This window comes from Bos indicus, chromosome 11 (assembly GCF_029378745.1).
Source record: "Bos indicus isolate NIAB-ARS_2022 breed Sahiwal x Tharparkar chromosome 11, NIAB-ARS_B.indTharparkar_mat_pri_1.0, whole genome shotgun sequence".
NCBI classification, from domain to species: Eukaryota; Metazoa; Chordata; class Mammalia; order Artiodactyla; family Bovidae; genus Bos; species Bos indicus.
Window position 1 is genome coordinate 9,168,748 of NC_091770.1, and position 27,875 is coordinate 9,196,622.

At 49.0% G+C, this 27,875-nt stretch overlaps 2 protein-coding genes across 6 annotated transcripts in view; one reads left to right on the forward strand and one right to left on the reverse strand.

Moving 5' to 3' along the window:
* Positions 1-3,895: 3,895 nt before the first annotated feature.
* Positions 3,896-14,700, forward strand: C11H2orf49 (chromosome 11 C2orf49 homolog). Its single transcript, XM_019969850.2, has 4 exons — positions 3,896-4,380; positions 6,026-6,192; positions 9,693-10,068; positions 11,889-14,700. Exons 1-4 carry the CDS (start codon positions 4,282-4,284, stop codon positions 11,943-11,945), a joined length of 699 nt encoding a protein of 232 aa, XP_019825409.2. The 5' UTR covers positions 3,896-4,281; the 3' UTR covers positions 11,946-14,700.
* A 1,832-nt stretch (positions 14,701-16,532) lies between these two features.
* Positions 16,533-27,875, reverse strand: part of FHL2 (four and a half LIM domains 2) — a 47,481-nt gene continuing 36,138 nt past the window's right edge. For 4 of the 5 annotated variants that reach the window (XM_019969853.2, XM_019969852.2, XM_019969851.2 and 1 more), the window contains exons 3-6: positions 23,103-23,277; positions 18,417-18,586; positions 17,559-17,745; positions 16,533-16,998 (exon numbers count right to left, since the gene is read on the reverse strand). In XM_019969853.2, the coding sequence (XP_019825412.1) occupies positions 16,847-16,998; positions 17,559-17,745; positions 18,417-18,586; positions 23,103-23,277 (684 nt within the window). In that variant the 3' untranslated portion in view covers positions 16,533-16,846. Of the gene's footprint in view, positions 16,999-17,028; positions 17,299-17,558; positions 17,746-18,416; positions 18,587-23,102; positions 23,278-27,875 lie in introns of those variants that run through there. The other variant, XM_070798393.1, reaches the window with a different exon arrangement.

Consider the following 27,875-nt stretch of genomic DNA (forward strand, 5'->3'; position numbering starts at 1 on the left):
AGAACTGTACAAAAAAGAGCTTCATGACCCAGATAATCACGATGGTGTGCTCACTCACCTAGAGCCAGACATCCTGGAATGTGAAGTCAAGTGGGCCTTAGAAAGCATCACTACGAACAAAGCTAGTGGAGGTGAAGCTATTTCAAATCCTGAAAGATGATGCTGTGAAAGATTGATGCACTCAATATGCCAGCAAATTTGGAAAACTCAGCAGTGGCCACAGGACTGGAAAAGGTCAGCTTTCATTCCAGTCCCAAAGAAAGGCAATGCCAAAGAATGCTCAAACTACTGTACAATTGCACTCATCTCACACGCTAGTAAAGTAATGCTCAAAATTCTCCAAGCCAGGCTTCAACGCTATGTGAACCGTGAACTTCCAGATGTTCAAGCTGGTTTTAGAAAAGGCAGAGGAACCAGAGATCAAATTGCCAACATCCACTGGATCATCGAAAAAGCAAGAGAGTTCCAGAAAAACATCTACTTCTGCTTTATTGACTATGCCAAAGCCTTTGACTGTGTGGATCACAATAAACTGTGGAAAATTCTGAAAGAAATGGGAATACCGGACCACCTGACCTGCCTCTTGAGAAATCTGTATGCAGGTCAGGAAGCAACAGTTAGAACTGGACATGGAGCAACAGACTGGTTCCAAATAGGAAAAGGAGTTCATCAAGGCTGTATATTGCCACCCTGCTTATTTAACTTCTATGCAGAGTACATCATGAGAAACACTGGACTGGAAGAAACACAAGCTGGAATCAAGATTGCCAGGAGAAATATCAATAACCTCAGATATGCAGATGACACCACCCTTATGGCAGAAAGTGAAGAGGAACTAAAAAGCCTCTTGATGAAAGTGAAAGAGCAGAGTGAAAAAGTTGGCTTAAAGCTCAACATTCAGAAAACGAAGATCATGGCATCTGGTCCCATCACTTCATGGGAAATAGATGGGGAAACAGTCGAAACAGTGTCAGACTTTATTTTTGGGGACTCCAGAATCACTGCAGATGGTGATTGCAGCCATGAAATTAAGATGCTTACTCCTTGGAAGGAAAGTTATGACCAATCTACATAGCACATTCAAAAGCAGAGACATTACTTTGCCAACAAAGGTCTGTCTAATCAAGACTATGGTTTTTCCAGTAGTCATGTATGGATGTGAGAGTTGGACTGTGAAGAAAGCTGAGCGCTGAAGAATTGATGCTTTTAGACTGTGGTGTTGGAGAAGACTCTTGAGAGTCCCTTGGACTGCAAGGAGATCCAGCCAGTCCATTCTAACGGAGATCAGTCCTGGGATTTCTTTGGAAGGAATGATTCTAAAGCTGAAGCTCCAGTACTTTGGCTACTTCATGCGAAGAGTTGACTCTTTGGAAAAGACTCTGATGTTGGGAGGGATTGGGGGCAGGAGGAGAAGGGGACGACAGAGGATAAGATGGCTGGATGGCATCACCAACTCGATGGACGTCAGTTTGAGTGAACTCCGGGAGTTGGTGATGGACAGGGAGGCCTGGTGAGCTGCAATTCATGGGGTCGCAAAGAGTCGGACACGACTGAGCGATGGAACTGAACTGAACTGAACTGATGATATTTATTTTTGGCTGTGCTGGGTCTTCCTTGCTGCACAAAGGCTTTCTCTGGTTGCAGCAAGCAGAGGTTATTCTCTAGCTGTATGTGAGCTCCTCACTGTGGTGGCTTCTCCTGTGGAGCACCAGCTCTAAGCTCATGGGCTTCGGTAGTTGCAGCACATGGGCTCAGTAGTTGCATCCCACAGGCTCTGGAGTGTGGGCTTAGTAGCTGTGGAACAAAGGCTTTAGTCGCTTGCAGCATGTGGCATCTTTCCAGACCAAGGATCAAACCCATGTACCCTGCATTGGCAGACAGATTCCCATCCACTGTACCACCAGGGAAGTAATTATTATCCTTATTAAATATCCCTTTGGTCCATACTAAACAAGTTCTATAGAGTGTGAAAAAGATGGCCTTAAACATTAATGAAGATTAAGCATTGAATAGATACAACTGAATTCTTAGTATTACACTGCTAATAAGAGAAATCAACACCCCAGGTTCTCATTATATATCTTGTTCATGATTCATTCATTCAGTAGACACTGAATACTTACTAAGCGTATGCACTGTGTTGCTAGGGCCGATGCAGAGGGTCAGGGTGGGGTGGTGGACTATGTTCCAGAGGAGCTCATAACCAGTGAGGTGATGACGCCAAGCAGGGCAGTGTTTGTTGTTTTTCCTCAGCTTTGTTCTTGTCAACTACAGGCCCCAAATAAAAATGTTAATCCTCACGATCTCTGAGGAAGGGGAAATTCTCATAATAAAACCTGAACATTTGCGGTTACTATATAATACAGATAATACTGTTGTAGCAGGAATGAACTTCAGTCTAGAAACTCACATGTGGAACAAATGGAACTTTTTTTCTGTAACTGAACTTTATTTCTACTTTAAGCCCCACTTAGCTGCCAGTGACAATAATCTTATCACAGGAGGCCAGCGCTCTTCCTCAGGGCTGTGTCTGGTTAGGGAATGTGTAAGGTGCCAGGACAAGGAGAAACAGGAGATGTCTGGTCCTCAAATCTCTGGTCCCGCACGAATTCAGAGGCGCTCTTTGTCCATTCTGGGGTTTGGTTTTCAGTCTTGTGGTTTAGGTGCTGACAAGCCTGGCTTGAAGCCTCCAATCATGGTGTCTGCCCGGCTTGCAAGTCAGATGCCTGTAGCTTCCTTGCTTCGATGTGGCAGAAGTCTCTTTCAGGTGGCCCTTCTGCCTGTACACGTTCAAAACAGCACCTCAAAAATCGTTAGAAAGGCAAATTATCCCCCGCCCTACTTCTGCACCAGAAACTGATTAAAACACAGCAGACCACCTGTTTTCAGAGGCTCTTCTCTCTAAGGCTCTTCCTAGGATGGAGTGAGGGCAGGCATTACCAAAGACCCTGTCTCTCCTTCCCCTGGAGTGGGGAGGGCGCTGGAACTTTACCAATACTTCCTCCTCTCTGACTCTTGATTTTATTCTTCTGCCCTGGGGACACTCCTATGCTGAAACGTTTGTTTCAGAGGCACCAATAGTTATCTTAAAAGGATTTCGTTTTAACCAGGGAAGTACTTCTAGTTTTAAACTGGAAAATACGAGGAAAAAAATAAAAAGCACAAGTCTTACCTGCCATAAAACGTTTTTGCTGATGAAGAGCTTGAGACATCAGGTTAAGTCCTGAAAACCACAGGGGGCGGGGGGGGGGGGGGGGGACAAGAACCGGTAGTCACATTTCCAGGTAGCTAGAGGTAACAGGCAATGGCACCCCACTCCAGTACTCTTGCCTGGAAAATTCCATGGGCGGAGGAGCCTGGTAGGCTGCAGTCTATGGGGCCGCTAAGAGTCGGACATGACTGAGTGACTTCACTTTCTCTTTTCACCTTCATGCATCGGAGAAGGAAATGGCAACCCATTCCAGTGTTCTTGCCTGGAGAATCCCAGGGACGGGGGAGCCTGGTGGGCTGCCGTCTATGGGGTCGCACAGAGTCGGACATGACTGAAGCGACTTAGCAGTAACAGCAGCAGAGGTAACAGGGGAGGGATTTGCCCTACTTTGGCTCCATCTTCAAAACAGTGTGAGGGGCGTTATTCCCATTTCACAACTGGGGAAACTAAACCAACGTGCGTCTGTGTCCCCGGCACTTCTCGGTTGCTCTTTCATGTGTGAGTAGGTTCATTCAGAGTATTATTTCGGGAACAAATACTTGAGTGCCTACTATGTGCCAGGCGCTGGGTTCCAGGGAATTAAAGCCTTTGGCCTTACATCATATTGAAGGAAGATTAGGAAACAAACAATAAAAAAGTTCAAAAAATAAAACCAAGAAGTTTTCATAATACTACTCACCATATTTACACTAACTTCTACCGGCCTCCCTTGCCGTCTTCCCGCGAGGCTGCCCTTGGACTCCCATTGGTTTCTGTCTCTGACGTCATAGGAGGCGCGACCAGGCGCGACCAATCGTGGCTCGTGAACTTCGCCTTTTCCTCTCTTCCTGCCAGACTGGAAACGCCAGTTTCCTCTGCAGGGAGCTCTTTCACTTCTTTATGCCTCCGGGGATATTCCCCGGTTAGAGCCCGCCCAGCATCCTAGCCTTCCCGGAGAGGCGGAGCGCGACGCGCGGCACATACAGAGTGACTACACACCCGAGGCCGCCGCGCCTGCCGTGACGTCACTTCCGGGACGCTTGCTCGCGGGAGACTTGTGGGTAGCCGGCCGGGGTCTCCTGGCGACGACGATGGCGGGGGATGTGGGCGGTCGCAGCTGCACGGATTCGGAGCTGCTTCTGCACCCGGAGCTGCTGTCCCAGGAGTTCCTTCTCCTCACCCTGGAGCAGGTGCGGCGCGCTGCTGCGGGCGGGCCTGCTTCGGGGAGGCGCTGGGACTTGAGCTCGCCCCGAGTAGTCCTCGGCGGCACCCGACACACCCGCCGCCGCCGTGCCAGCCGCCGGATCGAGCCGTTCTCCGCCCCGCGCGGACCGGCCGGGTCTCCGCCCTTGCATGTCGAGAGAGAGACGTCCTCAGAGTTCTAGGGACTCCTGGGAGTTAGGAATACTCTTTTGGGATTCCGATGGCTCGGAAAGGGGAGTCCAGACGACCCCCGCGGCCTGGGTGTGATCAAGGGCCTGCCAAGAGGGGCTGGGGAAGGTCGTGGAAGAATGGGAACAAGGGGTGGCGGTCCCCGGCTGCCGGCCTGGAGGGCATCGGAGAAGTCGTCCGTTCTCCACACTCACTGAGTTCAAAGATGGGGAAACTGAGCCCCAGACAGGTGGAGTGACTTCAGTGTTCACACCGCCGTTAGATGGTGCCCCCGGAGAACTCAGGGCTCCTGGCTCTCAAAGCAGCGTTTGCTCTTTTTCAGCTGTTGTGGCCTCTGATAGCAGACGAAAGATAAGACCAAAAAAAAAAAAAAAAAGTGTTGAGTTTTGTCGTACTCTAGAGCACCAGGAACTGTGTTCAGTATTGTGCAGCAGCCTGGATGGGAGGGGGGTTTGGGGGAGAATGGATCTGTGTATATGTACGGCTGGGTCCCTTTGCTGTCCACCTGAAACTATCACAATATTGTTAATCGTCCAGTATAAAAAAGTTTTTTTTTTTTAAGTGATGAGTTTTGTTTAAAGTGGAGAATTGCTGAAAACTTTGGGGGGTTTTAAGTGGCATGTTTTGTTATTTTCCTTTTGTTTTTCCCCTCAATACTCTTTCTCTGGTTTCTTCAAACCCGGCCCTCTCACCTCCCACCCCCCACCCCGCACCTCGGTAGAATTTTTTAGAGATATCAATTACCTTTTTTCCCTGTGGTTGTGAAACTTTTTAGGTCCCTCACAGTCACCCCAGCATGTGTGAAAACACAGACTGCTGGGTTCAATGCACAAAGTTTCTGGTTCAGTAATTTTGAAGTGTGGCCTGAGGAGTGCCATTTTTAACAGGTTCTTGCAGCTGGTCCAGAGATCAGTTTGAGAATCGCTTTGAGGTCTGGGTGGTGAGCTCAGGTTTAATATAGTTTCCCAAGAAGGGAAACTTGGGGAAGAACATAGGGGGTGAGACCTCCAACCCGCCCATCTGCTCATGACAGTAGCTCTCTAGATACCTTTCTGACAGGATGGAGTAACTGTTATCATTGCTTGCTTGCTTTTGTCTGGTCTCCCCAGACAGTTCCCAGTTTGCAGTTGCATTCATAGGTTAAGATGCTGCTACTGGAAATGGCCTTTATGCCTCCTGTGTGGGTTGAGCAGCGTGGACTGCTGTCCTTCCACACTGAGAACACATGACCATTGTCTTTAGGATGAAGCTGGACAGAAAACTTGAAGAGCTTAGCCTTTCTATAGTACCACTTCTTGCAGCAGCATACAGGATGTTAGGCACGTGTCCAAACATGAAAGTGGCTTTATACTTGTTATCTCAGCACTCATGTCTTACCCTGTTTGATAGGTGCTTAAAATGAAGGCTGTTGTTTTGAAATTACTTTTGCTTCCTTTTGCACAGAAGAACATAACTGTTGAAAATGACATGAGAGTAAACAAAGACAGCCTGACCGACCTTTATGTTCAGCATGCAATACCACTGCCTCAGAGGGATTTGCCAAAGAGTAGATGGGGGAAAATGATGGAAAAGAAGAGAGAACAACACGAGATAAAAAAGGAGACAAAAAGGTACTTTTTCTGTGGTTCTGGTTATTGTTTTATATGCCTGAACAATCTTGCTTTTCTTTTTCCCCAGGTGAATTTAGGTAAAAAAATACTTGCTCAGCTACTGTTTATTGAGTATAGGCATTGTGCTGTAGTGTAAATAAAACTGACCGAACTCCTTGCTCAAATTTGAATTGGGAGAAACACAGTAAAAAAGTTAAGTCAAATGCAGGGCATGCTGCAGTGTGGTCAATGCGAAGGAGAACAGTGACATGGGAAGAGGGATGACAGCTGTGGGTGAAGTGCCCAGGGACAGCCTTGCTGAGAGGTGACATTTCAGTGGAGAGACCTGTGGAAAGTAGGGGTGAGCCAGGTTCTGGGCCGAACACGAGCGCCAGGCCAGGGCTGTGTCCGCACGATGGCCGGAGCAGCCTGGAGGCAGGCGGGGCCGGGCAGGGGAGGCGGCGCAGGGGCTGAGCGCGGGAGGACCTGGGCTGCCCTGAGGTGAGCAGCCACCGCAGGATTTCCAGCAGAGAGATGATACCGCCTGATGCACATGTTAAGAGGTTTACTCTTGGCTGCTATACTGAGACGTGGTTTAAGGTTGGGGGAGGGTGGCGGAACCAGGCCGGGCGTTGTTCTGTACTCCTGGCAGTGGACAGTGGCGATTCTGGGGGAGGTACTGGACTTGGTCAGAAACATTTGGGGTCTGGTTGTGTTTTGGAGGCAGAGCCAACAAGATTTATTAAAGTAGGAGGGAAAAATGGAGTCAGATAAGGCCATGAGGTCTGTGAATAAAACAGAAATAAAGAGATGGTTGTATCACTTCCATAAACCCCAGAAAATTTTAAATTCCAGAAAAATGTTCGTCAGACCACAAGCAGATAAATTTCCTTTTGTACATTTAATTAGTCAGCATAGTTAGTTAGGACGAAGTATCTTAAGATCTCTAAGTGGCCTAATTAATTATTTTCCTGTGTCTATTTCATTACATTGGGTGCTATTGATTAATCACTGAATATTTTTTTTAGAGCCTCACTGTCCTTGGCAGTGCAGACAGTGGGAGAAGATGGAATGAGAGGGCTGCAGAAGGAGCACCTTAGCTCTGAGTTAGTGGTTTTAATCTCTAGTGACGAAGAAAGATTCCTGACTGACGGGTGATTATTTCCCACTTCTGAGAATAGTGGAAGAACATCCCACCTGTGTCATCTGTGTATAGTCTTTTGGCGAACAGGTGTGTGTACAGTCTCAGTGTTGATCGGAACACAGTCAGCTCAGGATGAGCGTATTTCTTACAGGCTCCCGAGGCGGTGCTGATGCTGCTGGTCCCTGGTAGGACTCTCAGTAGCAGAGCGGAAGTGTTTTTCCTAATAACTGGTTGTTCAAGTTCTTTTAACATGTCTAACTGAAACTGCGCCCCCCACCCCATCCCGGCCAAGACGTTTGTTTCACTTGAGGTCTAATTAATACTGAACAAATGAATGCTTTTATTATTTATACTTACAATTAAGAGTGGAAATTAGGTTTTCAGAAACTGAATGTGAAGACTTGGCAGTTACGAACTTAAAATTATATAAATGTTACAGTTAGTTTAGAAAATGCCTGGACTTAAGGACTTTTAATGAGTGGGGTCAGATGTCCTGTCAATTCCTTGGTGTAAGCTGCCAGTATGGTGGTTTAGTGTAGTTTTGTAGTTTGTTAGCCTTTCTAAATAATCAGTGATACATGGGCAGGATAACTCTGTCAACAGAATGGTAATTTTTAAAAGTTAAAATTTTTTGTTGTTGTTCAGTCAATGAGTTATATCCAAGTCTCTGTCCATGGACTGTAGTACACCAGGCTTCCCTGTCCTTCACCATCTCCCTGAGTTTGCTCAAACTCATGTCCATTGAGTCAGTGATATCATCCAACCATCTCATCCTCTGTTGTCCCCTTCTCCTGTCCCTAATCTTTCCCAGCATCAGGGTCTTTTCCAGTGAGTCAGTTCTTTACATGAGGTGGCTAAAGTATTAAAGCTTCAGCTTTGGCATCAGTCCTTCCAATGAATATTCCGGGTTGATTTCCTTTAGGATTGACTGGTTTGATCTCCTTGCATCCAAGGGACTCTCACGAGTTCTCCAGCATCACAGTTCGAAAGCATCAGTTCTTCAGCACTCAGCCTTATTCATGGTCCAGTTCTCACACTGGTACATGACTACTGGAAAAACCATAGCTTTGACTTATAGGGACCTTTGTTGGCAAAGTGATGTCTCTGCTTTTTAATATGCTGCCTAGCTTTGTCATAGCTTTTCTTCCAAGGAGCAAGAGTCTTTCAATTTCATGGCTGCAGTTACCATCCATAGTGATTTTGGAGCCCAAGAAAATAGTCTATCACTGTTTCCATTGTTTCCCTATCTCTTTGCTACGAAGTGATGGGACTGGATGCCATGATCTTAGTTTTGTGAATGTTGAGCTTTAAGCCAGCTTTTTCACTCTCCTCTTTCACTTTCATCAAGAGGCTTTTTAGTTCCTCTTCACTTTCTGCCATAAGGGTAGTGTCATCTGCATATCTGAGGTTGTTGATGTTTCTCCCGGCAATCTTGACTCCAGCTTGTGAGTCATCCAGCCTGGCATTTCGCATGTTGTACTCTGCATACAAGTTAAATAAGCAGGGTGACAATATACAGCCTTGATGTACTCCTTTCCCAGTTTTGAACCAGTTGATTATTTCATATCCGATTCTAACTGTTGCTTCTTGTCTTTTATACAGGTTTCTTAGGAGACAGGTAAGGTGGTGTGGTATTCTGATCTTTTGAAGAGTTTTCCACAGTTTGTTGTGATCCACACATTCAAACACTTTAGCTTCGTCAGTGAAGCAGAAATAGATGTTTTTTGGAATTCCCTTGCTTTTACAATGATCCAGTGAATGTTGGCAGTTTGATCTCTGGCTCCTCTGCATTTTCTAAATCCATCTTGTACATCTGGAAGTTCTTAGTTCATGTATTGTTGAAACCTATCTTGAAGGATTTTGAGCACTACCTTGCTAGCATGTGAAATGAGTGCAATTGTGCGGTCGTTTGAACATTCTTTGCCTTTCTTTGGGATTGGAATGAAAACTGACCTTTTCCAGTCTTGTGGCCACTGCTGAGTTTTCCAAATTTGCTGGCATATTGAGTGCAGCACTTTCAAAGCACTATCTTTTAGGCTTTGACACAGCTCAACTGAAATTCCGTCACCTCCACTAGCTTTGTTCGTATAATGCTTCATAAGGCCCACTTGAAGTTTTAGGGTTAGTTGATGGATTGATGCTCTAAAAATAACTATGTCTTCTGTATACATGAAAGATAACTAAATTTTTGTTGATAAATTTTGTAAAGTTCAAAGCAGCAGAAAGTTATTTCATTTAGGGTAAACATAGAAAACTTCATTTCCAGTAGTCCTACTTAGATTAGGCAAATCTTTTTTGATCATTTTAGCTTTGAATTCCAGGGAACTGGTTTGCCATTCAGAGAGTACTTTTCATGAATACATCTCTGTGATTTCAGGAGTAGCCCTGCAGATGGGTTGCGGAAAAGACCCCTCATTGTGTTTGACGGAAGTTCAACAAGTACAAGCATAAAAGTGAAGAAGACGGAGAACGGGGATAATGACCGGCTCAGGCCCCTGCCCCAGGCGAGCGCTACCAGTAATACCTTTAGAAAATCGTCAGATTCTTCCTCAAGTGTTTCACCCCTAGTTTTGTCTTCCAATTTGCCTACGAACAATAAAATGGAACACGGTAATAATGACACTAAGCAGAACCATGACTTAACACATAGGAAAAGTCCCTTGGGCCCTGTGAGGTCGCCGCCTTTGTCGCCTGTGGGAGCCACTCCCGTGAAGTTAAAGCGAGCTGCTCCCAAGGAGGAGGCCGAGGCCTCGGTGAGTGCTGCCTCGCGGTGCGTGCCAGCTGCATGCCTGGGGTCCGTTCTGCAGAGGTGTCTCGTTTCTACGTCTCATTCCCTGTGTGTGGCCCTGGGATCCATGATAAGCTAATGTCTTTTAAAGTGCACTCAGTTTATTTCTGCTTAAAACATGTAAAGGGAGTGCCTTTTGGGCACTTTTCCTAGATTGTGCTCTTAGAACTAAAGGAGAGAAGTAGTCCTGTGTTAGCAAGACTCAGAATGTTAACTCGGTTGGGCAGGGTTACACATTTATTAAACGGCATTGTAGATATTGACCTTGAATTGGTCTGTTTTGCACTTACCTTAAAATCACACCAGAGTCTTTAGGGTTTACCAGTTGCCTCTCCCTCCCGCCTCACATGCACCTGTCTTTAGGAGGATGGAGGTGGTTTGGGAGACGCTGCTCTGTTAGGCTCCACTAGACTTACTGTCTGAATGCTTGCATTTCAAATGGCAGATCTGTAGAGTTGCCAGAATATATTGAGTTTAATTATGAGATTTTACATACATATATATGTGCAGTTTTATAGCTTTCACTCCTTGTCTTAGTTCATTCAGGCCGATATTAACCACAGACGCCGCTGACTGGGTGGCTCCAACAGTAAACGTTCGTTTCCTGCAGCCCTGGAGACTGGGGCCCACAGTCAAGGCAGACTCAGCGTCTGGTCAGGGCCCACTTCCTGGTTCAGAGTCAGCCGCTCCCTCTGCGTCCTCTCCTGGCAGAAGGGGCAGGATGCTCTCTGGGGTCTGTTTTATGGGGGCAGGCACTCATCCCCTTCATGACCTAACTGCCTCCCAGAGGCCCCCCTCCAGCACCGCCACCTTGTGGGTCAGGATTCAGCACAGGGAGTTTGAGGGACAAAGGTATTCAGTCCACAGCATTCCTGTATATTCTTCAGCTTTGTTATCATCTTCATGTTCTATGTCAAAGAGATCAAGACTGACTAGTTGAGACCTAAATAGCAGACCCCGGAGAGAGAGCTGCAGTGACCTGACCAGCCCACAATTCTCGTTTCAGTTCATTGTTCAGACTTCTTTCAGCCGCCCCCTGTGGTGGGTACAGTAGGTCTTCCCATTTCACAGATGAGGAAGAAGCCGCCTCAATAATTTAAACAAACTAGGGCTCCAGTCTGTAGTTGAGTTCAGGTCTGCTTGACCCCAGCACACGCGCTTCTGATGACGCCACGCTGCTTCTGTCCTCAGTCACTGCTGGGGGCGTGGGGGGAGAGGAGAGGTGGAACTGTGAGGGAGGCCCTTGAATATTATGGTCAGTGAGCACTGAGGATTTTTTTTTCCCCCAAGCTCTTGGAAAGCACTTTTCTACTCAGAAAACTTTCATTCTTTGAGAGATGTGACTTTTCTTTTAAATCTTGTACTCAGATCATAGACTGTGAGGTTGGGGTGCGATGGGCCCCGCAGGGAGGAAGCAGGTCTGGAATGGCTGTCGTTCTCATCTCTGAGTGTAACTGGGGGCGCTTCCAAAAAACCCCGCTGGGGTCAGGGTCGCGTTCCAGCACTTCCTGAGGGTGTTGGTTGAGTTGGCTCTGGGGTGAGGTCCAAGCCTGGGCATGTTGTCTGTGCCCCGGGCCAGTCTGTCCAGCAGACATTTGAGAACCGCAGCTGTGAACACAGGACTGGGGGCTGGCCTTCTTTCCTGCTGCCTCCAGTTCCTCCACCAGGCGGCAGCAGTGCGCCACCATTCCTGTGTCAGCGGTCAGTCTTGGTGTAAAATATGCCTTTGGGTTATCCTTCGACATTTGTGCAAGTGTGCACTGACTTCTGCTCCTGTGTTTTCAGATTAACCTGAAACCCCCAGAAGCCAAGAGGAAGATACAGCATGTGACATGGCCGTGAAGGAAAGTTTCCAAAAATGTAAATATAACTGTAACTGTAGTTTTTCAAGCAAGTTCACATATATTGACAGTATTTACAGAGATCTTGATTATTGTGGAATTTTCTTAAGAGGTTTAAATTAGGTTCAAAAAAAATAAAGTCCTTTTCTTTCCCTTTCTCCCTCCTTTCCTTCCTGTGGGGGGGTGGGGGTGGAAATCTTGCCTTTCATTCTCTGATTAGGAAGGAATTTCTTTTTAAACAAGTGGTGTAGTAAAGTCATTTATATTGGCCCTAGTCACATAATTAGCTGCAAGTCTGGTATAAAATATTTGTTGAATTTTAAGAATTATGCTCAATTGTCTGTTTTGGTCTTTGGGTAAATTTGAGGGTTTTTTTAAACTCAAATACATTAGAAATTCATGATTTTTATTTATTTTCCCAAGCAAAAGAATATAGCAGTTCATCACAGTGTTTTAGTGAGTACTGCCAGAGTCCTCTTCAGGGTTCCCCATGGAGAGCATGTTTGCAGTGCTGCCAGCTACCTGCTCAGACGTTCAGAGGACACTGCTGTCCTTGACGCCCATGTTGCCTCTTTGCATAGAAGCCAAAAGGGAGCCCAGTGCTGTTCCTGCTCCTTCTTCCCTTTAATTGTGAGTTGATTTTTGGAGAGTAAACTGCCCAGGCCTTGGATGCTCCTGCCACGTAGTCATGGCAGCTCTGACCTCCCTCTTAGTCAGGAATCACTCCTTCCTGGGAGCGTAATCTTTTCCAAGTGAAGCTGGCTTTAAGCTCTTGAGGGGAGTGATCCTGTTGGAGGTGGTATCTGATGGCAGGAGACTCGGGGGATAGGAAGAGAGGGTAGAAGGCCAGAGCCTGAGGATCCAGGAAGCCATGTGCAGTTGGCAGGAGAGAGGCCGCTGAGTCTGGGGGTTGCTCAGAGCAGCGCGGGGCAGTGGGGGTACTGCGGAGGCACCAGAGGTTTCATGGTGTGTGAAGTGGTGTCACTCCAGTCCACTAGCAGAAGTCATTGGGGAGACACGCTAGCCTCGTGCTTATGAGTTCCCAGGTCCGTGTTCTGCCGTGTGTTTCTGACCAAGGTAAAGGGCACTTCACATTCTTCCCTCCTATGAGTGACCCTCAGATTGGAGTTTTCCTTCCTAGAGCAGTTCATCCCTTTGTTGATTTGTTAAAACAAGCATTTTAGCTCTGAATCACCTTACAAAACATTCATTCAGCCTTGAAGATAGGTACTATACCCAAACTTTAACCCTACAGTTTTCAGCCTTTCTGCCTTTATCTAGACTATAAATCCGTACACATAAGACAAAACTGACAGACACTAGTGCTGTGTCAGTTGTTAATGTTATGGTAAATTGTTAAACATGCTTTGTTATCTGCAGGGCTGACATCTGGATATGTTAAAGGACAACCATAATCCTACACATACTGTGTGTAAAGGGAGATTTTGCAAGTGCAGATTTTAGGGTAGAATGGCAGATTGTATTTTATGTTCTGCTGTCTCCTCTTCCATTTGCATCTCTCTCCTAGTTAAGAGAGAGTTAGCTGTTGACAGTTTTACGTCAGTGGAAACTTGTTTTTAGTTACTCAATAAAAATAATTTTTAATTTGTATATTTAACTTACAGAGTAGGTTGGTAATAACAGCTGAACTGTGTAACATTGTTGCTTCAAATTGAAGTTTATATTACGAACATTCAGCGTCAGTGCTCATATAGCAGCATATTATTGAGCTGTTTTGAGTTTGAAGAGTGGAGAAGCCTCAGCCAAGTACTGTGGGTCACGTTCGCCAAATCCGAGCACAGAGTGGACACGGCTCCGTGGGCGATGACAGCGGTCCCAGGTCACTTTATGGGCTTGTCTCCAGGCCTTGACCTGAGCGGCACTCATGTGGACCGCCCCTTGCTCCTTGACAGGGGCCATCTGGTGGCTTGGATGAAGTGAGTGAAGGGTGGGTGGTCAAGTCAGGTGGCTCCCGATGTAGGCACATGTCTACTTCCCAGGCACGTGGGCTCCTATGCCTCTCCCTCTTTGCTCCCGGTTTTCCTTTTTCATACTCTTCTCTCCCACAGTTCTACTTTCTCTGCTCCTTCTCCTTCACCCTATAGATCCTGAACTCCAGGCTTACATTTATTTGCAAGTCAGATTGCTTGGCCCGCTGATCACTGAGGCCAGAGCTAGGTGAGCCCCGTCCTCCTTGCGGACCAGACGCTGGTGCAGGGGTCCGAGAGGGTCTGTCGCCCAGTGGCCGAGGAGGCGGGCAGTTCACCAGAATCTCTTTGGGCAGCGACCAGGCACTTTGCAAATACCACTATGAGGCCATCATATCTCTGCTAGTATTAAAATTCTTCAGAATTGTAATTCTTATTTGAAACAGCATTTTGGTTGACTTAAGTTTTGAGAGATGATTCTAAAACTGATCTAGAGACTCATTCAATAGCAACGACCTTCTAAAAACTTGGATTAAGTGAAACTGCCTGTAGGTGAAGTCATAGGTCTGTGAGACATCCTTCCTCTGGGGGTTGCTGTGGAGCTTGTCATCCTTAGAGTCTCCGGAATGGCCATGTTTTAAGTGTTCTCTTTTATTACATGCTGGTTTTGTAATTCGGTACAGAGAGTTTACAGAGAGTTTAACCTTGTAATATACATTTTTGTATGTCAACAGTCTTTTAAGTAGCCTTATCCTTATTTAAATAAAAGGAGTAAAATTACTGAGTAGGTCTGTCATTCATAACAAAAATAAAATGTAAAAACATGTAGTGATTTGATTTTTTTTTGCTGTATAGAAACTTGTTTATTCCTTATAGTACAACCTTCTGTACCTGGATCGACTTCTCAGTAGTCTAGCCATCCTGGGCCTGCGTGAGGGCTGAGTGGGGGTCCTTGGGCTACCCACTGGTGGCCCTGTTCTTCCAGGGACGGAGCCACCAGCCCCCATGGTCCTCGGTCAGCTGTCCTGGCAAACGTGGACTCAGCAGAAGCTCAGCTGAGCGGGATTTGTTTCTGGAGTAATCTTGAAAAAGTTATCTCTTATTTTTTTACTGATGTTTTACTGTTGGAAATTGAAGCTCTAAATTAACTAAGGAATTTGGAAAAGCCTCAGGTGACTTTCTACCTTGAACTTAAACGTAGATCTTTTCTTTTGTTTGGACAGAAGAGACCAAAAAAATCTCATTTCCATGCAGATCAGTTTTCCCACAGTGCCTTTTGCTGACTGATGTACTCTGTGCTGTCTGTACTGAGCTCGGTCGTCTTCCTTGTTGTGGCAGAAAAGATAAAGACGTGAGTTAGGTAAGTTCCTGCTCAGGATGGTAGATAATCGCAATGATAGGAGGAAACTCAGACTCTGCAGTTGAACAGTGAGGGATGGGGGTGGTGAGGAGCGTTAGGGAAGGTCCTCCAGGAAGAGATGGTGCTTTAAGGGGAGGCAGCTTGGAAAGCTTTCAGGAGAAGAGTCCTGTTTGTCGTGGGGTTCAAAGGACTGTGTGGTCGTTGCTGCTCTGCCCATAAAAGGCAGAGTCTGCGTCCCACTGCTGGGTGTGGAACCGGTCAAGTGCTCACGCTTGGACCCATGCTACAGCTGTGGGAAAAGCCCACCGGAGAACTGTGTCCCAGCCAGCAGTCAGCATGCCCCAAGACCCCTGACTGTGGGTCACCCTTCTCCACTGCCAGATGAGACCAGCGCTGGCAGCTGATTCAGAATCATGAGGAGCAGAAAGTGTTGGGGTTCTTTGCTCCCAGCCCTGGATAACTCAGACACCAGCTAGGTGCAGAATGAGGGTCTCATGGCAGAAAGGCCGCTGTGGTTCAGATCAGTGAGAACAGGGAGCCTATTATGAAATTACCCAGAAACCAGGGGTGGGGGCGGGGGGCAGGGGCCAGATAACCTAGGATTTACACAGCCGTGTAGGAATTAGGATTTGATTCTAAGGGTAACTGGAAACTGTTAACTGTGTCCAGCCTTAACTAAGCGTTCAGTTTAATCAAAGAACAGATATAAGACTAGTTCAGTAAGTACATAATAGCTCTATACATTTTTTCTAGTAAAAATTATTGATCTTTTTAAAGCATATTTGAACTTATATATATATATAGACTAATAATTAAAGCTTTTGTTGTTGCTGTTTGGTTGCTAAGTTCTGTCCAACTCTTAGCAACCCTGTAGCCTGCCAGGCCCATGCATGGGATTTCCTAGGCAATAATACGGGAGTGGGTTACCATTTCTTCCCCAGGGGGATCTTCCTGACCCAGGCATTGAACAGGCATTGAACCTGCGTGGCATGCGGAATCTCAATTCCCTGAGCAGGGATTGAACCCATGGCCCCTGGAAGGGGGACATGGAAGCGCAGAGTCTTAAGCAGTGGACTGTCAGGGAAGTCCCGTAAAGTGTTGTTGATACTCAGAACCTGCATGTTTCATCACCAGATCACACACTGCGCCTGGCAAAAGATTTTGCCCTGGATACCTTTATTGTAAGCCATGTCATCTTGCTTGCAGCCCCACACGGCAGGAAGTTACACCGGAAGTACCAGCTCCTTATTACCTTACCATAGTTAAGAAACGGTCAAGTTTGTGACAAACTGCACTTAAATACGCGTGAAAGAAATGTTTATAAAGATATCACTCAAAATGATTTTTACACTCGGATTGGTCTCGCTTGATTACAGAGTCAAAACCCTTTCCCGCCTAAGGTTCCCATGAGTTTTCTTCCTTCCCATGCACAGAGTGTGGATTAAAGGACTTAAACAGGTGAGTATCGCTGAGAAGCGCAGAGGAAAGTCCCGCAGTGGCCAGGGGACCGGGTTGCAGCATTGCCCGGTGGCAGGCGGAGGAAGCAAACAGCGTCTGCGTGCAGCTCGAGCAGGGACCTGGGTAGGTGGGGGAGTCAGAGTAGTGGGGAGTCGCTCAGATGTCCTTCCCGCAGTCGGGGCACAGGATGTCATCCCTCTCCGTGAGGAAGCCTCGCCCCACCAGCGACAGCGAGCACTTCTTGCAGTTGAAGCAGTCGTTATGCCACTGCCGCTCCTCGAAGGAGATGTACTTGGTGCCGCCCAGTCCTGCGGAGGCAGGAAGAAGACACGGATGAAGATGGAGAGGGAGCTGGGCAGCCTGGCTCCTGTACTATAGACAGTGTGAACCTCTTACAACTTCGAGGGGCTGGGCTCCACGTTTAAATTAGATTCCACACTCAGGTTGGGGAGCTCCTGAGCCTCAGAAAAATAAGACGGGCCAGCATTACATGGTCATCACTCATCATGAGACTCCTGCTGTGTGTGTGTATTCCTCCTACTGTGCATCTGGGAACTGATTTCTGTTACTCCTTCACTGCGCACCTCAGGTCTGGTGTTCGGAAGTTTCTGGATGTAAAGAATGAGGGAGAAGAGAGGTGGAACGTGGCCTCACGGAGGAGACGCTGCGTGGGCCGGGGTGGAGGGGTGGACTCTCCTGCACAGGGTGGTGGAGCTGAGAGCGGGTTAGGAGGATGTGTGCAGAGAAAACCATCCTTTACTGAAACAATAGGACCTTGTTTCAGTCTAAACACAGGCCCGGTTGCAAGCTAACACAGGACATCCGCGGGGAGGGACGGGGGTGATGCAGGCCCGGAGGGAACACTCACCGCTGATGGGGTTGGCGCAGCCGGCACACTTCTTGGCGTACAGGTCGCAGAAGCAGCCCAGGCAGTAGGCGAACTCGTCGCGGGACGTGAAGCGCTGGCCCGACAGCGGCTTCTTGCAGGCGGTGCACACGAAGCACTCGCGGTGCCAGGGCTGCTCCCGGTACGTGACGCCCCCGGTGGTGATGGGCTGCAGGTAGAGGGACCTCAGCTCCCGCCGCGCCCACTCCTCTGGAGGACGCACGGTCCTCGCCCCAGACACGCTCTCCAGACGGAAGGGCACCCCTGCCAGCCCCATCCCAATGCCCTCCACCGCAGACCCGGGTCCCCATCTGTGACCTGGGTACCAGGGTATCTGCCCGGGAAAGCGCCGCCTACTGGCTGGCAGGAGGGCAAAGCCAGAGACTGTAGCTCCGGCTAGGATGCAATGTCACCTGCCGTCCTCGGCAGCCCCGCCCGAGCGCAGGTCCCTTTGAGCATCTTTCTACCTCCAGGGGCACCTCCTTCAACAGTCTATTCCGCTACTCGGGCGTTAGAAGGAAGAGCCTTAGCAGACACCTGGGGTCAGTCAGCACCACGGTGGAACCGGCTTCTTGGAAGGCGTGGGGAATGAGCCCAGGGCCGGCCTCCTGACCGTGTCTAGTGCTGTTGGGACACAGCCCTGGACAGTATGATGAGTGGTCTGCTTCCACCCCCATCCCCACCCTGAGACCTTTCCAGTTTCCTTGTTTCCTCCCTGGCCCAGTCCAGGGCTGGTTTCTCATTTATTCAAGGAGAGCGGTGAGCAGAGGGACCTTGGGGATGGGAGGATGCTGTTTAGGAAAGGATGCCAGACAGACAGGCCGGGCGAGTAAGAGGTACCTTCTTGCACTGCACGCACTGCAGAGCATACTGCCTCTCATAGCAGGGCACGCAGAAGTTCTCGCTGTCCTTCGGGATGAAGCTCTTGGTTCCGATGGGCTGCTGGCATCGGTGGCAGATGAAGCAGGTCTCGTGCCAGCTGCTGCCCTTGTACTCCATCTTGCGGGTGCCTGTCGGGGGTCAAGGAGACAGCAGCTGAGTCGTTACTGACCACCCGGGAGGCCCAGTGACTGATGCTGAGAACCTGCCGCCCTCCAGTCCTGGGACCCGCATAGAGTCACTCCAGCTTGGAAGGCTCGCCTCTCAACCAGCATCTTTCCTATTTAGTTGATTCACAGCCACACACCTGGCTCCTGGAACAGAATCTGTACATAGTCGATACTTACGTGTTGAACAGGATGATTATGAACATTAAGTGGAAAAAATACTTGTCTCTCAGCTTGTGAAATATTGACAGACACCTGGCACAGCTCAGATTCATCCTTAGGGAACATGAATCTGGAGCACGGGGACCAGAGGATGAACACCCATCTGGTTCCCAGCGGGATGGAAACTGATGCAGCCGGCCATGTAGACTGAGCTGTGATGAATCTTAGTGGTTAAAACCCACCTGCCTCACTTGTACTTCCATTGAACAATTTTCTGATCTTATCTCGATATTCCATTTCCTTCCGGAAAAAGTGCTAACAGCTGAGAGGTTTACATTATTTCTCAAGCAGACCAGAAATCAAGAAAACGCTGTTGGTTCACCCCTCCCCACTCCCCCATCAGGCTTGATTCACAGCAGGGAGGGCTGTATTTGTTTGGACTTCTTCCCTATATTTGCCAAAAAAAGAGCATGTGTCTGTTTATAGAAAGAGATGGTTTAAGTAAGAGAAATGTGTACGCGAGCTCCCTTTGTGAAGTACTACAGAAGAATTTGCAGGCTCCCCAGGTGGCGCTAGTGGTAAAGAACTGCTTCCCAATGCAGGAGACACGGGTTTGATTCTTGGGTGGGGAAGATCCCCTAGAGGAGGAAATGGCAACCCACTGGAGTATTCTTGCCTGGAGAATCCCCAGGGACAGAGGAGCCTGGTGGGCTACAGTCCATGGGGTCACAAAGAGTTGGACGTGACTGAAGCAACTTAGCAAGCACTTAGCATGCTCGCAAGGAAGGACTTAGGGAGAAGGAGCTTCTTGGGTGAGGAAACAGAAGGGTTCCTGGTCCTTGGGCAGCTCAGGGGCAGACCGGACTCCCCAGGTCATCACCAAGGTCTTCCCAGACACAGCCGCAACCCACCCGCTGGCTCATCCTCGACCATGGGCGCTGTTGTGTGGTTCTTTCCTCTCTGGCCACCCCCTGGGCGCACCTGAAGGACGGAGCTTACAGATAGAAGACGTGAGTCAGACTGAACTCAGATCAGAGCAAGGAGGGAGGCGGCTCTGGAGCTGGAGGCGGGGTGTGGGGGGCTTCGTGTTGGGACACAGGCATTGGGTAACTAGTTTTTAGCACTGAGGCTGAAATGACGCGGCCAAATTGTAGCTGGTTGGAAAGAGCTGAGCATCGCTCCAGAATCATGGCCTGCTTGTTTTAGCAGGTGTCATTGTTTTCAGGTTCACCTTCTCAGCTTCCTGGCCTTTTAGACCCCAGGCACCACCTCCCAGAGAGAGTACAAAACACTCAGAGTGTGTGTGCAGGGGGTAGGGAGCAAATGGTGATCTTCACAACTATGTGATTAAATTGTGAGGCAATGAATCCTGAAAATGGCAAAAATTACATCAAGCAATTAAATTTCAGGTAAAAATGATGGAAGGACTTTGCTGTAAATTCTAGAACCAAAATCTCCTTTGGTCTCTGGGATTTTAATTTCCCATGTACACCTCTGACACTAGTTCTTTTAACCTCTGACCTTCCCTCTGGTCACTCAGCCCAGACACCAAAGAATTTGTCCATAAATACCCGACAATCCCGAGTCTCACTAAAGCCTCCCAACCAAACCACACATGCCTTCTGCATGTTCAGAATGAGCCTCCTGTCCACCCCGGAGCTCAGGGAGATGTCCAGTCCTAGGTCCCAGGTCCCACCCAGGTTGGGTACCCACAGACCTGGTGCAGACCTTGTGGTCCTTGTGCAGAGTCGCCAGCAGGGGGCGGCAAAGCTCCTCCTTCTAAGGACGTGCAGATGAGGAGGAGCCAGGGGACCGAGTCCACCTGGAGGAAGGGGTGTCTTTCTGATTCAAAGGAGCAAGTGAGGAATCTGAAAACTAGCGAAGGCCTGGCAACAGCGTGAGGCTGCCTGGAAGCCGTGGTGCACCTTGGAGCCAGGGCTTAGCATCCCTGCGTGGGCTCGGGAGCCTCATACCTCGGACTGGTGACTCACAGCTGTGGGTGCTGAGTGGGGACACCTGCAGAAGCCGTGCTGCCAGTCTGCATTGCTCTCATCTTGATTTGGTTGTAGCACTTTTGAAAACCAAACCAAGGAAGGAAGCTAGCGCTCTGATCTAGTTTTGTGGGTTTTTTTCCTGTTTGGTTTTTTTAAGTATCTAGTACTTATTTTTGCAGGCCTTTTTGGGCACACCACCTCTGATGCCCGGTCCATTTCCTCTGCCAGATGTGCCCTCTTCTGACTTCTCCATCCACTGACATCAGGTCGACCTTGAGACTGCTCAAAGGTCACACCCCCAAGGGCCCCTTTCCTGGCTGCCTTGCTCTGACTTACTGCCTCCATCAAAGTAGACACCAGCCAGGCTTCTCCTAAAAACCCCAACAGCAGAGATGGTGAGATGCATGTCCCTGGGGAGAAAGTGGGGCGGGGGGAGGGGGAGCAGCCCTCAGAGACCAGCCTGCCAGAATCAAGAATCATCTTGGTGGCCTCAGGGATTTTAGGAAAAATTCACCTCTTACTCTAAGGTATATTTGTCTTTGTCAAAACGGCAGTGAACACTTTTCTTCCCAATCTGGACTGCTGCCCTGGAAAGCTGTGTCTTTCACCATACGCATGGCCCTGGCTCGGGTCCCGGCGGCTGGGCATCCCCTGGGTCAGTCTCCTTGCAGAGTCAGTAGTCTGCCTCTAAATGATCCCTGTAGCCTAAGTTCTCTGCGTGTGTCGGCGCAACCCCAGCTGCTGTGTGACTAGCATGACTCTGCAGGGCACCTAGGTTTCTACAAGCTGACATTCATTCTATTGAAGCTGAAAATTTAAAACCCTCCATCGAACTTCATCCTGCACATCTTATCAGCGTGTTCACGGATACAGCAAATTTTAAAAATCACTCTTAAGGGGCATGACTTTATGTTTGGTTCCATTCACCAATGTAGTGAAGTCCTTTAAAAGGACACTTAGAATGTAATGATCCCAATGCTGGAAAAGATTGCAGGCAAGTGGAAAAGGGGGCGACAGAGGATGAGATGGTTGGATGGCATCACCGAGTTAATGGATATGAGTCTGGGCAAACTCCGGGAGATGGTGAAGGACAGAGAAGCCTGGCGTGCTACAGTCCATGGGATTGCAAAGAGTCAGACAGGACTCAGCGAATGAACAACAAAATTTAATGTATTTGATATCCCTTCTAAGTTCGATGCCAAGGAGGACCTTGGCAAACTGGACTTCAGGTTTTTAAGTAATTGTTGATGAAGTGAGCTAAATATATAAATATAGTGGACAGATAATGATGGACAAACATGGACCATTATTCACAGCCTCAAAAACTAAGGTATCTTAAATGTCAAAAACATTTACAGATTAAGAAAATCCCCGTATAAAACCACAAACCTAAATCACTCAATTGCACACTTTTAGTTAGAATCAAAAAATTAATTTACTCTTGAGACCAATTTTCTTTCTAAACTTCACTCATGCTTTATCAGATTATTTAACACAATATTATTGCTCTGGGTTGGATTCTCCTGATAAGTGTGCCCTTAATTCTAAAGCTTCTCAGGACTAAAGAAAGCGCATCCTCCAAGAAGCCATCTTGAGGACAGACACTTTCTTGAGCAATTTGAGGGCTCCCCAGGCAGCAGCATCCTGCTTCCCAAGAGCTGGGGACCCTAGACCTGTGCCCTGCTCCCACCACCCTGAGCCTGGTTTGGGGGGCACACCCCAGAAGACAGTCAAAGGACAGAGGCCTCTCTTGATTTTATGTGGCTCTCTGGCAGAGAAGCCAGATTAACGAGGTCTCAGGTGGGATCGGCTGAAATTCCAGTTTACCTGGGAGTCCTGTATTTATTCGCTAAGTCTGGCAAGGTTACTGTCCAGTCGCCCCTTACTGGTCATACAGAGGATGTCACTGACACTCCGTGGCCGATGAACTATCCAGGGTCCAGATCTTAGGTTCTTCTTGCCCTTGCTTTGTGTGTCTAACAAGATTCATTTTTTGAATACTGTGTTAAAATATTTCGTATAGCATTTTTTGTCCATTCTGTTCTTTAAAAGAAGATTCCTCTCTCCCATAAAGCAAAGATCCCCCCCACCCCACCAAAAGCAAGGGACACAGTCCCATCCCCCCATCAAAAGACAGGTCATTCATCTCTGGCCACTAGACCCAGCTGCGGTCAAGTCTGCCAGAATGTCACCCGCATGGGGCACAGCACCCAGCTCCAGGTCCAGCATGAGTGTGCAGGGGTGGAGGGGGGCGTGGGGAGGGATTGGGGGGTTAGGGCTTGGGGACTTCGCGCATGTGCAAAAGGCGGGATCATGGCGCCCACCTGGCATGATGCTCTTCTTGCACTCCTGGCATCGTGACGAGTACTCCTGCGAGTAGCAGTCAGTGCAGAGCAGCTGGTCCTCCTTGGCAGCAAACGGCTTGTCCACGAGGGAGCCCCGGCACCGCGAGCAATGGAAACAGGCCTCGTGCCAATGCCGGTCCTTATAAGACAAGTCCTGCAGACCCAGAGCAGAGAGACAGAGACGTGAGAGGGACTGGGGGGCAGGGAAATGGAGCTTGAGGGGCTGGAATGGGTCAGGTGGGGTACGGAGCCACTGTTTAGAAGCTTCTGAAAAACAGATGGCTTTCCCTGAGAACTCTCTGTAAGAAAGAGAAACTGCACATGAAACTCATCAGTGCTTCAGCTGGACACACAGACCTTGGGGGTCCACTGGCCACAAGCACGTGGGGCAGAGCCAACCATGCCCGAGGGGTTGTTGTGATTCCCAGGGGAGGGAGGCTGGGCTGCGGGAACCTCAGAGACAGAGCCTGGGGTGGGGTCCCTGGGTCAACCTGGAGAAGGCGGGTAGAACACTTCCAGGAAGTGCCACCAGCTGAACATCAAAGACCAGAGGATGCGTGAACTGGGCAGAGAAGGCACAGACCAGGAGGGCCAGACCGAGGGGCGCCGGCTGGGAGAGTTCCCACTGGGCTGGACCAGGAAGCCAGATGAATGTACCCAGGTGAGTGCAGTTCCGCTCTGTCTTTGTTGAGAATTTGAATAAAGACGACAAACCATCTAAAGTCCTGTCCACTGAGGACAGTAATCAGCCTAATTAAAGATGAGTTGGGGTTTGGATCATGTGGTCACTGTTGTAATGCTGATTATGGAATAAATGAATTTAACAACTTTTTCTTTTTGGTATGGAGAACAGTATGGCAGGCAGTTCCTCAAAAAATTAAACAGAGAATTACCCCATGACCCAGCAATTCTACTTCTGGGTACATGTCCCAAAGAATTGAAAGCGGGAATCTGTAGACCCAGATTCTGTAGAGCCCTCAAGAAGCCAAAAGGTGGAAGCCATCGAAGTGTCCATCACAGAGTGGACAGATAGTGATGGACAAACACGGACTCTTATTCACAGCGTCAAAAATGAAAGAAATTCTGACACACACTGCATGAATGTGTGCTAAGCTGACTGCACCACCATGGACTGCAGACCACCAGGCTCCTCTGTCCATGGGATTTCCCAGGCAAGAATACTGGAGTGCCATCCCCTTTTCCAGGGGATCTTCCTGACCCCAGGGATCAAACCTGGGTCTCCTGTATTGCAGGCAGATTCTCTATCAACTGAGCCACTAAGAAAGCCCCCTTGACACTAGAAAGTTCCCTCTAAATCTGATACTACACCCTGTCCTGACTAGATCCTCCAGAGGGAGGTTCAGCTCCTGGCCTCCACCCTCCTGAAGCTGTTGGTCATTTGGTAGCTCGCTGTCCCGAATCCCACGTCCTGCATTCAAGGGAGGGACTGATCACACCCTGGCTATGGCATGGCCCTCCAGGCTGGTGACAGCAGCTGCCTGGAACCCTCACCCGCCCCCATCCCACACCCACTCCAGGGGGCTGGTCACCATCCTGCCGAGATTCCTGCCGAGCTGAGTCACTGGCCATCCCTTCCCTGGGGCATCCTCACCCCTCTGCACAGCTGCTCCCTCTGTCTGCCCTCTCTTGCACACACGCACACGCACACACACACATTTCTGCATTAACACACAACAGCCCTGAACTGTTCATTCAAAGACATTTGATAATTCTTCAACCTTCTGACAAAAATGTTTTTCTTGAAGATAAATACCAATCTACGCCCACGCTCTCAGGAGCCATGGTGAGTCACAACTCTCTCTGAACAAGCTGGCATCACCATCAGTGGGGCGGGGAGGGGGGTGGGCTGAGGTGGGACGACAGCTCACCCACCCCTGTTCCAGTTGCAGTCAGCGGCGCCGGCCCCAGGCCGAGGAAACCTGGCTTGCAGGCAGGTGGGGAACCTCGAGCCACAGCCCCGCACACCGCCATGCCACTAGTGCCTTTGGGGACGCTGGGAGCACGTGTCTAAAACGCCTGATGTATTTCACCCCAGCGATTAAACTTGCAGGCTCCAGACTCAAGTCCTGGCTCTGCCGCACACCTGCTGCATGGTGGCGGGGGAGGGGGTGGGGGGGGGTGGGTGGGGTCAGTAACCTGACCCCTTCCAGCCTCAGATGCCACCCAGGAAGCAGAGATGATGGTGAAGAATTAACCACAGTCCTGGCACACTGTAACTGCTCGGCTAACATTGGTCTTTGATCCCAGCTCATGGTGACAGCAGGTGCCCCAAAGTGTCACTTGCTGGGGTCACCTTTACTCATGAGACGAAGACAGATTCCATGCCCTCCTCTAAGAGCTCCAGGCTCCTGGGCTCAGTCACTCTACCCTGTACAGCACTTTCAGCCTCCGCGGCCCTTCTAACTCTAAAATTCCCTTAATCCCCTCTTGTTTTGAACCACACAATGATGCCATGGAATAACATTTTATTCCTATTTTATAGGTGAGCAAGTTTAACTGAATGATGCTAAGATGCCGTGAACCCGGTCCCCTGCATCCCTCTTCCTGGTCTGCATCTGGCAGGGCACAGACCTTTACCTGGCCTGGCAGCATCTTTACAAGCAGGCCCCAGCATGCTCACCCAGACTCACCTTCTGCCACAGCCTCCTCTCTGCCATGCTCCCCTCTCCCCTGACCATACCCTGGCTTGCACTGTCCTGGCCTCCGAAGGCCCTCACCCTCATCTGCCTTGGCTAGGAGGCCCGGCTAGGACACCAGTTGCTCGGTGATGCCGTGTGGCCACGAGTGATGCTGGCCCTGTGGGCCTGGGTACCACCCCCACGGGCACGCCTGGAAGAGCCACATCCCGCAGCTTGCTCAGGGGCGCTTGTGGGAAGCCCCATCTGAGGCTGTGCTATCAGCTTCCCTGGGAATCCTCCTTCTCTCGTGCTGTCCTTACACATCAGCCTGAGTCAAGTTGATACTTCATGTCCCCACCTCCTCTGGGACTCCCTTCTGTGGAAAAGTCCACAATGCATGGGTGCCAAGGTGGGGAAAAACTTTGCTGGCTTGGGGCTCGTGGGCTGGACTGGAAGTCGGCACAGAAAGGCCGAGGCATCTGGTCTGCTTAGGTGATCCGACTTGGTGCCTGAATCAGGCTGACGCCTGCTCTAAACGTGTGTCTGTAAAGTGGGCTCTGAGTGACTCTTCTCACCGCTGGCATTCACTGCTCCAAATGGAGTTTCAGTCTTGTAGTACTGAGCTAGTCTTGTCTCGCTGAATTCTGTTGTGTCTCGAGCCTACCGGGTGGTCCCCAGAGACACCACTGAGATGCCAGAGGTTCAAGGCTAAGAGGTAGGGGCTCGCTGACTAACTTTCAAGAACTTTGAAACATCCTAGAAAATGCCCCTGTTTTAAAGGTTCTCTAGAGAGAGAGTGCATGAAGGGGTGAAAAAGAAAGGAAGAAAAAAAAATCTTCAGCACATCCTAGAAAAACTAGCAAGGTAATCTTATGCACACAGAATGTCATAAATTGCTGTAAAATGTTTGATAAACAATGTGAGATTAGGCGCAAACACTTCCTTTCAGATTTTCCATTTTTCCATTTCAGAGACACTCCTAACGTGGGAAGGGCTTGTGGCTTTGCTCTGCCCTTGTTGAGGCCTCGGCTGAGCCGTGGGTGGAGTCAGTGGCCTGGAGGGACCTTGCACTCCCCAGTTAATGGGGGCAGCCCAGGGCGGCGGGGTCCCTCGCCATCTTCCAGCCCCTGTCTGTCTCTCCTGGGCTGGGGGAAGATCAGCTGCTGATTCCCGAGCCACCCAGTCCTCAGGCCCACAGGATCCCGCTGTGTTGGGGGGTGGGCCACGCCACTCGGCTCAGCACTTTGCAAAGATGTTCCGTGCTTTGTGCCAGTCAGGCCACTATGTCCCCATCCGTATGGTCTCTCAAATCCTTGAAGAAAGACTCTGGCAGAAACCCTGCCACTTACCCTGTTGCCAGGCTCAAGGTTCGCTCCCTGAAAGGCAGGCACGTTTCTCCTGCCATCACTTTCTCCACAAAGCCAACTTCGTAATTATTTCCGAAAGCCAAGAAAACGGTTCCAAACATTCAAAACCCCACATGCCGAGGTCTAACTGCAAGTTCACTTCTTTGTTTCCTTCCCAAATGCACAGAATCACACGCTGAGACTCCACAGTGGACGGTTATCCGGGTTGAAAAGTTCAGCGTGATTGACTAAACAGCAGTCTTCTCTCTGCAGCAGTCTTGTTGATTTTGGCCACTCTGGGGGGATTCTTGTTTATTTACTCGTAAAGCATGTGCGGAAGGATAAGCAGTTTCAAGGGCCTGTCCACTAAATCATACTGAAGAAACGATCAGTGACTTCAGTTTTGTTTTCACTTTAGCTCCCAGCCAAGGATGACTAGCCCCAAATCTCCAAAACATCTCCTTCAAACCAGAGTTGATAAGCCAGAAAAAGACAAACATCATATATGAATATACACATATGTGGGATCTAGAAAGATGGTACTAACGGACATATTTGCAGGGCAGGAGTAAAGACGCAGATGTAGAAAGCAGATGTGTGGACACGGAGTGGGGAAAAGGAGGGTGGGATGAATTGGGGGGTTGGGATTGACGTATCTACATGACCATGTGTGAGACAGACAGCTCGTGGGAAGATGCTGTATGGCACAGGGAGCAGCTCAGTGCTCTGGGATGACCTAGAGGAGCAGGATGTGGAGGGTGGGAGGG